This window comes from Rhinopithecus bieti, unplaced genomic scaffold (genome assembly GCF_001698545.2).
Source record: "Rhinopithecus bieti isolate Rb0 unplaced genomic scaffold, ASM169854v2 scaffold_4781, whole genome shotgun sequence".
NCBI lineage: Eukaryota > Metazoa > Chordata > Mammalia > Primates > Cercopithecidae > Rhinopithecus > Rhinopithecus bieti.
The window spans coordinates 5,017,762-5,031,796 of NW_016805181.1; the positions used below are offsets into that span (position 1 = coordinate 5,017,762).

At 50.3% G+C, this 14,035-nt stretch overlaps 1 protein-coding gene across 4 annotated transcripts in view; it reads left to right on the plus strand.

Annotated features, from left to right (window-relative positions):
- Window positions 1–14,035, plus strand: part of DLG5 (discs large MAGUK scaffold protein 5) — a 136,660-nt gene that overhangs the window by 48,049 nt on the left and 74,576 nt on the right. For 3 of the 4 annotated variants that reach the window (XM_017871433.1, XM_017871435.1, XM_017871434.1), the window contains exon 2: window positions 9,303–9,371. In XM_017871433.1, coding sequence (XP_017726922.1) covers window positions 9,303–9,371 — 69 coding nt within the window. Of the gene's footprint in view, window positions 1–9,302; window positions 9,372–10,956; window positions 11,010–14,035 lie in introns of those variants that run through there. The other variant, XM_017871436.1, reaches the window with a different exon arrangement.

Below are 14,035 nucleotides of genomic sequence, written 5' to 3' on the forward strand. Positions count from 1 at the left end.
ACTACAGGCTGATCTCCTGACCTCGTGATCCGCCCGCCTCGGCCTCCCAAAGTGCTGGGATTACAGGCTTGAGCCACCGCGCCCGGCCAACCTGGCTCTGTTCTAAGGGCTTTCCCTCTCTGCTCATTCTGTTCTCATCACCTATTATTCTTCCTGTGTTTGTAAATGAGGAGATGCACAGAAAGTAGAAACAACTTATTTGAGGTCACATAACTGGTGAGTGGCAGGCCTGAGCCAGCCGGTCCGACGCAGAGCCTGCCTTGGTACAGTTGCCCTGAGACGGTGGAGGGCAGTGTATTCTGCAAGGTATGCACTCCATCCAGTGTGGGAGGGAGGCAGCCTCTTCTCCATTTACTGACTACTGGAAACTGAGTGCCGGGCCAGAGCAGGAGGGAGCCGGGGGTGCCTGGTGCCTTTCAGAGAGCTGCTTCCTGCCTGTCGTGACTTCTGGAGCTTATTGGAAGTTTATTCCAGGGCAGACATGGCCCCCGGGGGATGTCCGGCTGGAGCATAATGGAGGCTTGGCTGCCCCTTGGGTGCCCGTGCTGCTCAGATTTCGTGTCTGGGTTTGGTGTGGCATGTGCTGTCAGGGTGGTGGGGCAGAGGCACTGCGACCGGCCCTGCTCCACTCCTTCAGCTGTGCTCCTCGCCTTGCGGGTGCTGTCAGGCTTGGCTATGTTCATTGTCTCCCCTCCACCCACACCTTCCAGGGCATAGCACGATGGCCCCGTCCTCCTCCTGCCGAGTTCATCAGACCCTCTTTGGGCCTCCTCCTGTGCCTTTTTGGTGCAGAACTGTCTCAGCCTGGCCAGGAGTGACAGCAGGGAGCAGGGCTTTGTTTTGGTGATGGAAAGGAAGAACCGAGAGGTGTTCCCACCTGGTGTCAGGTTTGATGGTCTTAGGTCTCCCCACTGCTTTCCCTCCCTACCTGCTCCCATCCCCAGCCTGCAGCCCGGCAGCTCTGAAGGGAGGCAGAACAAAGAGGGTGGCTTTCATCAGACACAGGCTTTGTGCTCATCCCAAAGCCTCTAGGAGCCTTTGCTTTGCTGATGAGGACAAGCAGGCTATCCGACTGTGGACTCTTTTCATCCCTCGAAATTTAACAAACTTTTAACAAGACTTTCCCTTCTGTGCCATTTTTTTTTTTTTTTTTTTTTTTTTTTAATCCCTGTCACTTGCCACTTAAAAGAAAAAAAAAAAACAGTAACGGAAAAGAGCCAAGACCAGTCCAGTGTTAGCGACCGGGAGGGGTCTTGCATGGTACCGAATGAATTATGTCTGGGTGCACATGTTTGTTATTTCCTCTTTTCAATTTTTGTCTTTGCATTTTGGGTGGAAAAAGAGGAGGGAGGTCACAGATGGCAAAAATTGATGTGTGAGTTTTCTCAGGTTCAGAGCAATTTATTCATTATTTTTTAATGGCCCCAAAAGTCCAGTGGGAATGGGTTAGGGAATGTGTTAGAATAGACACCAAGCCAGGTGCAGGCGCAAACCCTTAATCCCCAGCACTTTGGGAGGCGAGGCGGGCAGTTGCTTGAGCCAGAATCAAGACAGCCTGGCGCAACAAGAGAGACCTCATTTATTTTAAAATATAAGTTGGGAAAAAAAAAAAAAAAGAATGGACAGAAGCTCGGACAGCATCATCTTCTCTTCCTGCACTCCAAAGATTCACTGCAACCTGAGGTTAAATCTCCAATTTCTGGGAAAGCCCCCTCCCTTTACCTTTTTTTTTCTCTATTTTCCCTTCCTTCCTCCTCTTCCTTCTTTCCTTCTTTCTGCTTCCTCCTCCTCTCTCCTCCCTCCTCGCTCCCTCTTTCTGAAAAAAAAATACGGGGTCGCTGGGTGGTGCTCTGCTATAATTCCAACATTTTCAGGTGGATCAGTATGAGTCAGAGTTCGAGACCAGCCCTGGCCAACACTGGGAAACCTCGTCTCTACTAAAAAATACAAAAAGCCAGGCAAGGTGGTCTGCCTGTATCCCAGCTACTCAGGAGGCTGGGCTCGAGAAATAGCTTGAACTGGGAGGTAGAGGTTAAAGTGATCTGAGGATTGCGCCACTCCACTCCAGCCTGGCGACATAAGCAAGACTGCTGTTTAAAAAAAAAAAAAAAAAAGAGGGGTTTGCTATATGCCAGGGTGTCTTGAACTCCTGACCACATGATCCTTCCACTCAGCCTCCCAATGCTGGGATTACAGTCAAAGAGCCACCTCACCTGGCCATCTTTATGTTTTAAAGATGGATGAGCAGTTCTTATAATGAACAGAAATAGGGGGAATCCACATCATTAGTATAATTTTTTTTTTTTTTTTTTTTAGCACAGTGATGCTGCTTGTTCTAAAACTTGGTGGAGAATACTGTAGCGTTATCTCAGTTGAGGAAAACAAATATTAAATCTTAACTTCCAAACCGAGAGTGGGGTTTTCCCACCCTCAGGTGGCATATAAGACACATGAGCAGGACTTCCTTGATGACATGCCAGTGTCTGTGGCTGCTCCATTCCAGGACCATGGTCACCCTATAGCTCCCTGAAATACTGGGCCTTGTCTGCTTCCAAGTTTGGGTTTCAGTGTCTGCAGCTTTGGGCCATGCTTTTAAAGCGTAGGAGGCTGAGCCCCTAGGGAGGGCTAGGGCTGCCCTGAATGTAGTTTTTTGTTTTTTGTTTTCTGCCACCTTTCTTCCCACCTGAGAACTGAGCATGGTTCTGTAAGCGGGCTTCCTAGTAGCCCACTAGTAGGATCTGAGCCCTCTGTTCCCCCAGCATCCCAGGAGGTCTTTAAAACAGAGAAGGTGGGCTCTGCCAAAGGTGATAGCACTCTGCAACTTTCATGCTGTCACCTCCTTCCTCATCTCTGCAGTTCACAGAATTGAGTGGCTCTCGAGTGCAGGCTTGCCCACACCCTCCGACTTCCCTCTGCAGCCAGCACAGGCATGGGTATGGAATGGGGTCTATGAAGCCACAGCTCCTTCTCTTTCTTCCCACTTGGGTGGAGGTGGCTCAGCTCAGAATGCCTGTTGAGTGCTGTCTCGGTGTGGGGAGGTAGGCAGGGAGGAGATGAGCCCATTCCCAGGGAACAGAGGCTGGGAAGCTGTGGCCCAAGCCAGCCCTGCTCTGAGACTTCTTACCCTTCCAGAGAAATGGGTTCTGCCTCTTGTCTCCTGCAAGCCAATCCGGCTTCTCATGTGCTTATCCAAGGCCACCACCTTCCAGGGCCAGCTCCAGGCCCCTGCCTCCATGAAGTCCTCTCTGACTGCTCTTCCCTGTGGAGCCAGGCAGCAGTATTGCGTGTAGGATTTGAGAGCACAGGCGCTGGAGTAGACTGCCTGGGTTTGTATCCTGTTTGCGCTCTTAGTAGTCCTAGCACGACCTCAAGCAAATTAATTTTTCTAACTCTTAGTTTCTTCTTCTGTGAAATGGGACTAATGACAACTTCTGGGTTGTTATGGAAATTAGTGGAGGCAATACATGCAAAGTGCTTAGCACAGTCCCAGCATTTAGTAGTGCTTAGTACCTATTAGCTGCTATTATTTTTCTTGAGAGTGCCATATACAGTGCAGTGGTTTGCTTGTGGATTGTGTGACTTGTCACTCTAGTACAGCTTTCTATGTAGGTAATTGAGGAATTGAACAGCAGGATTGGAAGGGCCCTCTGCAGGTCTGGACTGAGCATAATAACAGCAGCTAACACTTAAGAGTACCAGCTATTTGAGGTGCTGTTTCAATCACTTTTCACAAACAGGTAGAATATCCCTTATCTGAAATCCTTGGAACCAGAAGTGTTTTTGGGTCTTGGATTTCTCCAGATTTTGGAATATTTGCATATACATAATGAGATATCTTGGGAGTGGGAGCCAAGTCGAGATGGGAAATGTATTCGCGTTTCATATACACCTTATATACACACAGTGTGAAGATAATTTTGTTTTTCCTTTGAGGAAGCAGAATAAACTGTATCCTGTGCCTGCATTTTGACTGGCCCATCGCATGAGGTCAGGTGTGGAATTTTCTGCAATGGTGTCATGTTAGTACTCCAAAAGTTTCAGATTTTGGAGATTTTTGGATTTCAGATTTTTGGATTAGGGATACTCAGCCTGCATTAAATCAGTTTATCCTCAAACAGCTCTAAGAGATAAGCACTTCTATCATCCCATTTTACTGATAAGTATGTGGAAGCACAGAGAGGCAGAGTGACTTCCCTAATGGCACACAGCTAATAAGGGGCTGGGCTGGGAGCTGACTCCAGGCAGGTTGGCCCCAGCTGTGTTGCAGTCATTACTGTTTGGCTCAGAGAGAAGGGCCTTCTTCTGAAGGTTACTTACAGCAGATGAGTAGCCTCCACGCTCTTGAGCCTCTGGCTTGCCATTCTTTCTCCCGAACCTGGCCCAGTGCCATGCTAGGCTGGGGGCACGTGTTAGAAACCTGGCTGACACATGCGAGTCTGGGAGCGATTGGGCACCTTCGGTCATTCTGCTGTAGGCTGTGGTTCCTCAGTGTGAACTGGAGGAGGGTGGCAGGATGTGGCAGGTGCCCTGAAAGTGACTGTCCTCCTGGGGCCCAGTCAGCACTTCCTGCTCTGTCTTCAGGGACCCCAGAGTCCAGAGAGTAGCAGCTTGCTTTCTCCCTCCCCTTTCCCTGGGGATTGAGGTAGGGGGTGCTGGCCTCCCCGTGACCGCGAGCTGTCAGCTCTCTGCCTTCCTGCCTGGGCCCTTCTGGAGGACAGGGAGAACTCTGTGTGCTGGTTCAAGGCTGGAACAAGTTCCTTCAGCCACTGTGAGCTTCACGAAGAGGAAGCGTGAGTCACCAGGGCCTTTACAAGCTCCAGGTGAATGGAAGGGGTGTGTTGGGGGTGCGCTTCCATCTCTCTTGGGCCCCATGGGCTGTGGGAGGGGGCCTGGGAGGGCTGATGCATTCCATTATTGTTCGGGTGATTTTTACTGGAAGTTCTTTTGAAGTGGTCTTTGTGACCCAGTGGTGCTGAGTCACAGGGTAAACAGAATTAGCAGGGGCTGGGCTCTTGGAAAGGCCACAGACAGTGCCTGTGGGCCAATCCCAGAGGGTCACCGGGCTGGCTTCCTCCCAGTGGCTTTCTTCCACCTCTCCCAGGGTTTTGGCTGCAGCTTCCATGTGCATCCCACCTGTGGACTCCAGCTCTGGGCCAGTGTGTAGAGCATGTGCCCTAGGGGCTTGTGAGAAATGCATTCTGAAACCCCACCCTCGTCTGCTGAATAAGTGCTTACATTGCCCAGATAGTTCCTTTGATAGTAAAGAATCTCCTTATATCATGCTCTGGTCCACATGTCCACATCTAAACTTGGCCTCAAGCTCCGCTTTTCTGGAAATGTTTCCATATCATCCAACTCTCCCTGGGTCTCATCAGCACCTCTGCACGGTACTTGGTAGCTTGCATGAGTTTGTGGTCGGTGCCCTCCTCTCGTGTGTGTGTGCGTACGTGCATGTGTACACATACACACACAACAGGAGGCTGATCCTACAGTTCCCCTTAGCTCTGGGCACTCTGCGAGGTAGAGAATGTCCCTCCACACTGTTTCTCCTGCCACAGCAGCCCATCCTAGGTTTCAGAGCAGGTTGGGTGGAGGTGCCTTCAGGAGAACCTGGGGAAATTGTCTCCTCCTGGATTGGGCTGTGGCAGAAGATGAGGAGCACCAAAGTATGCTTGGCCTAGATGGGACTCCTGTTGACTCCAAATTTGATGGCGAAACCCCAGAGGTAGATGATGCCGACACCTGCCCCTCAGCCCCGTGGAAGCAACTGGCCTTGAAAGGACACTGTGTGACTTTGGGGGATAGTGGCTTCTTTTGCCTTTTCCTGACAGTTCTGACCACGCAGGCCTTTAGGACAACAATAACCGCAGAGACAAAGCATAACTGAGACAATGTCGTCTTTGGGCCTTTTTTCCCCCTTAATGACGTCCAAGGCTCTGGGAACATTGTAAAAACTGGGTCCTGTCCAATTTTAACCACTCCCCCCACCAGCTCCTAGGAGCCCTGCCAGCTCCCTGGGATGGGGGTGGGAGTGATGCCCAGAGATGCACATAAAGATGTCACGCTGCCCTGGTTAGGCCCCAGAGGCCAGTCAGGGCTGCAGGGACAGGGAAGAGGAACAGAACGTGTTGCTTGGCCCGCGGACTCCCCCAGCCAGGGAGGTAGGTGGGCGGAGAGAGGGAAGGGTGTCTGCCAAGCTTAATTAACAGTGGAAACTCGCCACGGGGGAGGAGAGAGACGATTTGAAGAGGAGGGGCAGTTTACTGGAAGATGGGGCGCTGCCGATGCCAACAGTAAGAAAGGGGAGCATTCCAGCAGCGGCATCCGGAGTGCAGGCTGCCAGTGTCGTAAGCCGGGATGGGTTGAGCATAGAGATTTCTGGAGGTGAGAGTGGGGGAATTTATTTGTGCCTGCTTTCCTGAGTAGACGTCTTCCAGAAACAACCTACCAACCTGCCAGTGGTTAGCCTTCCTTGCCCCCATAAAGAAAAAATACTATTTAAAAAATGGCAGTTGAGTTTAGAAAATAGACATTGTGTTGGGTTCTTGTTCTTTGAAGATATCAATGGATTGCCCAAATTGCATTTGACTTTATTTCACAGATATTGAAGCAATGTGTAAAGTGTATGATACAGAAAGAGAGATGGGTTAAACAAACGTGTGATGCAGGCCAGATGTGGTGGCTCATGCCTGTAAATCCTAGCACTTTGGGAGTCTGAGGCCTGGTGGATCCCGAGATCAGGAGTTCGAGATCAGCCTGGCCAACATAGCAAAACCCCACTCTACTAAAAATAGAAGAAATTGGGCGGGCGTGGTGGTGGGCGCCTGTAATCCCAGCTACTCAGGATGCTGGGGCAGGAGAATTGCTTGAACCCAGGAGGTGGAGGTTGCAGTGAGCTGAGATCATGCCATTGTACTCCAGCCCGGGCGACAGTGCAAGACTCCGTCTCAAAAAAAAAAAAAAAAAAAGGGGGGGGGGTGTGATGCTTATTGTTTTTTTGAGACAAAAATGCAGAGATATTGATTGTACAGCAAAACTAATAGTGCGGGTTGGACTTCAAATATGGGAGGTGGAGCATGGGTTATTCATTTTTTAGCAGGATCATAGAATTTCAAGACTGAACTGGGTTTTCTGGTTTCATCTCCCTTCAGATGTGCAGACTTCCCCATGACATCCATGCCACTTGAGTGCTGGGCCTCCCTCACTCCCTCACCCCTTCACCCCCAGGCTTTTCATACCTGGCAGTGCTGACTGTGGCCATCCAGACCTGTGTGGAGATGCAGCTTTCTCCAGCATCCACCTGCTGCTCCTGGTTTGGCTGCAGGAGGCCATCAAGAACAAATTTAATCCCTTCTGACAGTTGTATTGAGGGACAAGACATCTACCCACTCCCCAGTCATCCTCTTCAGCCCATGCTCAACGCCTTCAGATTCTTCAGAGAGTCTCTGAAAATGTGATAATGAGGCTACTGGTCATTGCGAGTCACGCCTGTCCTAGTGCTTGCCATTACCAAAGTTGCTTTTTGCTTGGTTGTCTCTTTTTTCTCTCCCACTTCATTTCCTTTTCTGATGGACACACCTGCTAGCTCACCTGCCTGCAGTCTGTCTCTCTGCCCTCCTGCATGGTCCTCACCTCCCCAGCAAAGTCTCCCTGCTTTCCCCTCAAGGTCTCTCCTGTCCCCAGGGGCCTCCCACCTACTGTGCATCTCCCTCCCCCTGCTCCTGTTTACCCCCATTTCTTCATTTCTCCTCTTTCCCGTTCAAAGAAGCGTGTAGGGTGGGTAGTCAAGAATTGCAGTGGAAGAGTGTTTTTTTTTTTTTTTTTTTTTTGAGATGGGATCTCACTTCGTTGCCCAGGCTGAAGTGAGTGGCATGATCATGGCCCACTGCAGCCTTGACCTCCCTGGGCTCAGGTGATCCTCCCACCTCAGACTCCCAGGTAGCTGGGACTAGAGGTTAGTGCTGCCACGCCCAGCTAATTTTTTGTATTTTTTGTAGAGATGGAGTTTCACCATGTTGCCCAGGCTGGTCTCAAACTCCTGAGCTGAAGCAATCTGCCTACCTTGGCCTTCCAAAGCACTGGGATTATAGGCGTGAGCCACTGCGCCCGACTGGGAGCCCTTAAATTTGGTCCCCACATTTCTGGCTGTGGAGCCCAGGATCTCATTAGTTCTTGGCAGCTTTCTGACACTAGTGCCCTAAGGCTTGTTCAAAGCCCTTATTGCAAAAATTCCGTCTCCAACTCACCCACTTGGCCTGGTACATACTGCTCTTCATTGTATAGTTCTTTTGGCTCCAAGAACAAAACACTGGATTCGTCCTTGTTTTATTTGACCTGCCATCTCTGTGTGTTATGCTTTGTCCACTCCCAATTTAGTCTCTGAGTCAGTTTGCCCTCCCTTTTAATTTTATGTCATCCATAGTCTTGATGAGCAAAGCGTACCTTCTGTTTCTGTTAATCATGGAAACGTAATTGCTGAAATGGGATGGGAGAGGGACCTTATAAGCCATCTGGTTGAACTCCTTCATTTTGCAGACCAGGAAACAGAGTTCCAGAAAACAAAAGCTACTTGCTCAGCACGACCCAGCTATGGGCACCTACATAGAGATAGGTTCAGAAACTGGGCTTCCTGGTGCTGGGAGGGTAACATCTGGTTTTGAAAATATTTGAATTCAAACCAAACCAGAGTGGGTGTGTGTCCACAACCAGGAATTAACATTAAGTGTGGACAAAAAAAGTGCTACCCTCTGACTTTGGTGATGGTATAATTGCTTATCATTTTAGGAGTAACTTTTAATAAGGGGGCAGATGCTAACTGACTTCTTAAGAACTGAGCTTGAATACAGTTAGAACCTAAGAGCAGAGCAGTCAGAGAAAGAACAGATAGTTCAGTTGTGTAATTTCTGCTCTGTTACCCCCTGCATGAAGCCAGAATCATATTGATAGAGATCTGTAGGAAACCCTCACACCCCATGTTTACCTGGGGCATGTCACTGCCTTGCTAAACCTTTCCCCAGATGTCCCAACAAGAAGCCAGCTGACTGACTCCAAGTTCCTCTCTGCCCGCCTGCCCAGAGCAGGAGGGGCGTATAAAGTGAGGTGGGAGGCCTGGCAGAAACACCGAAGTCCAGATCTGCTGAGCGTGCCTCCTCTGCTTGGCCCCTGGATGTGTATTTCTAGTGCCTGGTGCATGTGACTCTCATGGCCGGGCATTGACTGATGATCAACTGGTCTGACAGTGGCTTGGGGTGAAGACGAGTGACCCCTTGGGATTAGTAACACGGTCTCCCCTCTTTCCCCAGGTTCTACCTACAGCGTCCTGTCCACCATGCCTTCAGACTCAGAAAGCAGCAGCTCCCTCAGCAGTGTGGGTGAGTACTGCCTTCTGGGGAGGACACCGGGTAGGCCAGGGGTCTGGGTGGAAGCCGGGACAGCCGGGTTCATGGGAGAGGAAGCTGGTTCTCCCTTGTCAGATTACTCACAGGATCATCTTCTGTTGATTTCATTTACATTTTCTCCATCAGCAAAAACCCATTTCTGATGTTAGAGGGGAGGTGGGGAGGTGAGTGCTGGGAGGCACATGTTTTGCCATTGTTCACTTTGTCTGGGCACAGAGCTTCTAGGGGAGCCTGTTGTCCCACTATCTCCACCTCCACCCTAAAGGCCTCGTAGTAACTCAGTGACCACTGCCCAGGAGACTCACCCGTTTTGGAGTTTCCTTGGGGATAGGCATTGCCAGTCCACGCTGAATTGGGTATGTTTCTCTGAACATGGGTTTCAGAAAGCCCATAAAATGAGGCCAGCCCTTTTCTGAGTTCACTGAAGTCCAGCAGGAAGGCCGCAGTAGTCTCAGCCTTCCCACACCTCTGTGACCCATTCCCTCTGTTTTAGCACCTGTAGTGGGGTTTCTCATTGCCTGATCTGACCATGATGGATGCAGACACCTTCAGTGGGGAGTTCCAGCGTCTTTTGAGCCTGAAGGACTCACAGAAGTCATCTACTCTGACTATTTTCTTTTCCCCCTGCAGAGAGATGGGGAAACTGACATTCTGGGAGGGGAAGTCACATGCCTGAGATTCTAGGACTAGTCAGGATGGTTCTTTCATATGTCAGTTCACATCCTGAACACCTCCAGTGTGCCAGAGGTGGGCTTGGGCTGTAGTGGCAAATTAGGCAGATGTGGGCCCCACACTCCTGGATGTTAGGGTCTTTTGGTGGGAAACTGTTAAATAAGTAGCCACAGTAAGGGAAGGCAGTGTGAAGAGAGGGAAGACAGTGACCAGCGGGGGAGTTCCATCTTAGTTTTCTAGGACTGCTGTAATAAAGTGCCACAGACCAGGTGGCTTACACAGCAGAAATTGATTGTCTCACAGTTTTGGAGGACAGAAGCCCAAGATCAAAGTGTTAGTGAGGCCACGTGGGCTGAAGGTGCTAGGGAGGGATCTGTCCTGGGCCTCTCTCCTCGCTTTGTGTGGCTTGCTGGTAATCCTTGGTGCTCCTTGGTTTGCCAACATCACACTGATCTCTGCCTTTGTGTTCACATGATATTCTCCTTCCGTGTGTGTCTGTCTCCAAATTTCCCGTTTTAATAAGGATACTGGTCAGATTGGCCTAGGAGCCTGCCTTACCGGCAGCAAGACCTCATCTTAAATTGATAATCTGTAAAGACTGTTTCACCATCAGCAATAACTGCCGTGGGCTGAGCAGCATGCCTCTCAGGACTCCCCTTTTAGAATGCAGATGTGCCTCGGAAAGGTAATGCTTTGACCTTTCCAAATAAGGTTCACATTCACATTTACTGGATTGGGACTTTAGCATCTTTTGGGGGGCCACAATTCCACCCATAAAAACACAGTTCCCCCCATAACCCTCATCCTGTTTAGGACTCAGCGCGGGCCCTTCTGAGACTGCAATTCAAAGCTCCTAACGGTATCCTATTACTTTGTTCTGCCTGCTTTTGGTGCCCGGAGACACATCAACGGAATGATGAGATTGTTGGAATTTGGAAGGTAGGACTCACCCTTCAGGAAGTGCATGGAGTGGGACAGTCAGGATCAGTAGATGGGGAAGGCGAGGCTTTTTAAGGTGGACTGGGTAAGCCCTGAGCATACTCCTCTGACCTGTCTAGTTTTTCACCCTTCACCAGTATCTGTCTGACAGATTGCGATCAGCAAACTCATTCCCATCGGTATTTCAAGGGTTAAATCGTTACCTTTCCTAGGCACATGTGCATTCTAAAAGGGAATTCTAGAGAGGGGTATTGCCTAACCCATAGCAATTCCTGCTGATGGCGGAATTCCCAGCCTGAGTAGGAAGATATTTCTTGGGCAGCTGGACCCCAGCATACTCTGGAAGAAGCATCATGGCCGTGACCCACCAGTTGGTTCTGCACTCACCCGAAGCTGGCTCAGTCCTTGCGATGGAGCAGTCAACAGTATGCCCATGCTCTTTCTGGGCATCACAGGCAGGCAGAGGGCAGTGCTCTGATGTGTTTCTTGGAGCAGGCTGGGTCTGTATTGTCTGTGTCTGGATATTTAATGCTGAAATAAGTGGTTGCATCCCTTCTGGGCAGAGCCTCTTGAATTCACAGGGAACCGAGTTTTGCTTCTCTTGCTTTTCTGCTTGAGGTTGCTGTTGTCCTTTGGGTGCAGGCATCAGGGAACACCCACTCATACCACCTTAACCAATCAGGAAATGTATGAGCTCTCATATGAGGCTGTGCTGAGGTCAGCCAGTACCGGGGGATGCAACTCTGTCCTCCTCTGTGCATTGTCTTCCCACAGACATGGCGGGGTGTCTGTAGCAGCAACTCCAGCCATCACATCCAGACCTGACAGTGTCCAGGTCTGCGGTGTCCAGTATGGGCGCCACTAACCACAAGTGGCTACTTAAATTTAAATGAATTAAAATGAAATTTAAATTTCTAGTTTCTCAGGCAAATCCACCACATTCCAAGTGCTCTGTAGCCATCTGCGGTGAGTGGCAGAAGAAGGTGGGGTTTTTATGAGCAAAGGAACCTGTTCCAGAGTCCCTCAGTATGGCCTCCTCTCAGTGACCACAGTTGGCTGCTTGTTCGTGCCGAAACCAGTGGCTCACAAAGCCTGGTCCCTGGACCACGGGGACACGCATTAGAGATGCAGGTTTGAGCTTCCTCCCATCCCTGCTGCATCAGAAACTCTGAGGGTTTCTACAGCTTACTAACCCTCCAGTTTGAGATGGACTGGCCCAACCTCATCCCTGGGAAGGGAACCAGAATGTCTGTACCAGGCTTGCACCAGTCCCTCGGGGTGGAATGCCTGGTGGGGCTGGCCCTGGGAGCACTCCAGCACCTGCCAGGGAGTTCCTGCTGGCTCAGCCACACCTGATGAGACGCAGAAGTCTACAAGCACACATTGCCCTGGCAGGAGGGGCCACTGGTAAGGTCACATGGTGATCTTAGGAACCTGAGGAAAGGCAAGAGCAAGATCTTTATTAAAAAAATCACCTCCACTTTCCCATTTACATCTCCCTAAATGGAAATGGCTGGGAAAAGAATGGCAGGTTGTATTCAGCATGAGAGGAAATCGGAGGCTGAAGCCTTGGGCGTGTAGACAGCATTCTCTCAGGCAGTCTGTCCGGTCTCAGATCTCCATCCTGGCCCTGCTCAACTCACCTTTGCCAACAGCCTTAAGGGCGGCAGGTCTTTGTGCCAAGGCCTCCTCGGGCAGTTTTCATGGGTTTTCATCAGCTAAGCACACACAGCTTCCCTGAGGCCCTCCTCCCCTGCCTCCTGCGCCTGTTGTGACCTACCCCCGACCCTACCCTGTGGATCTGCCGGGGACTGCGCACTAGTTTCAGGCAATCAATACTTTTTTCCTCCCCATTCATCCTGACCTAATTTCTCAGTAGCCTTTTATTTCTCATCTTGGAAAACTGGGGAGGTTTTAAGGAGGAGAAGAGACATTCTTGGGCATCTCTTGTAAAGCGAGCTTTAAATTCCATGAAGATTGAAATAGCAGGAGATTTCTTATTAAATGGAGAGGTCTCCAGGCTTATTGGCAGGACAGAGAGCTGGAGGGCTTCCCTCATATCCCAGGGAAGATTCCTTGAAAGTGCTTCTTCTGGTTGACAGGGGAAGGTGGGGTGAGCCATCAGGGAAGTGGGGGCTGCCCACTGACACCCTATGACCTCTGATCCTTCATTCCTGACCCAGACTTTTGGATCAGGGATAACCGTTTGCAAAGCCAATTTATCAGAGATGGGAATGCCTCCTCCTCGTGGGCCAGGTGTTTGATACTCATAGGGATCGCAGTGAGCATGGCCCCTAATGTTATCACACTGCCAGGGAGACAGGTACTGTCTGGCACAACTGGCTATTCTGCTCTGTGTAGAGCAGAAAGAAAGAAGTAACTCAGGGGAAGAAGCAGTTAGTTCTGATGAGGTGAATCAGAGAAAGTTTCCTGGAGGAAGTGGCCCTTGAATTGGGCCTTCTAGGAAAGGTGCTCTGGACTCAGACGCAGCTGGGAAGTAGTTGGCCATGGCTGCTTATGGTGGTTTGGGTTCTGAAAAGCAGACCCTGAGTCAAGGGTTCGAAAGCAAGTCTTGGATCTGGCTGGAGATCTGGGGCCTGGACTTGCAGCATTGGAATCTAAGCTCCTTTCACTCCAGGCTGGGGAAACACTGATCTGGAGTCACATACTCATTGACTAAGGCGGGGTGTCTCCCTTTGGCCTTCATTGTTGATGACATCAACGGGGGATTCCTTTAAAGGCAGTGGCTGCTGGATAGCCAGTAAAACAAGGGAGAAATAAGTCCATTCTGGCCAGCAAATGCAACTTTCGTTGGGAACAGAGGTTCTCAAACTGTACCAGGCATCAGAATCTCCCGGAGGGCTTTTACAACACGGAGTGCTGCAGGGACTTACTGCCAGGGTTTCTGATTCAGTGGGTCCAGGTGGGACCTGAAATTTTGCCTAGCAGGTTCTCTAGTGAAGCTTAGGTGCTTTAAGAAGCACTCATTCACCCCAGACAGGGCCTGGGTCTTTCCTGGACGGCTG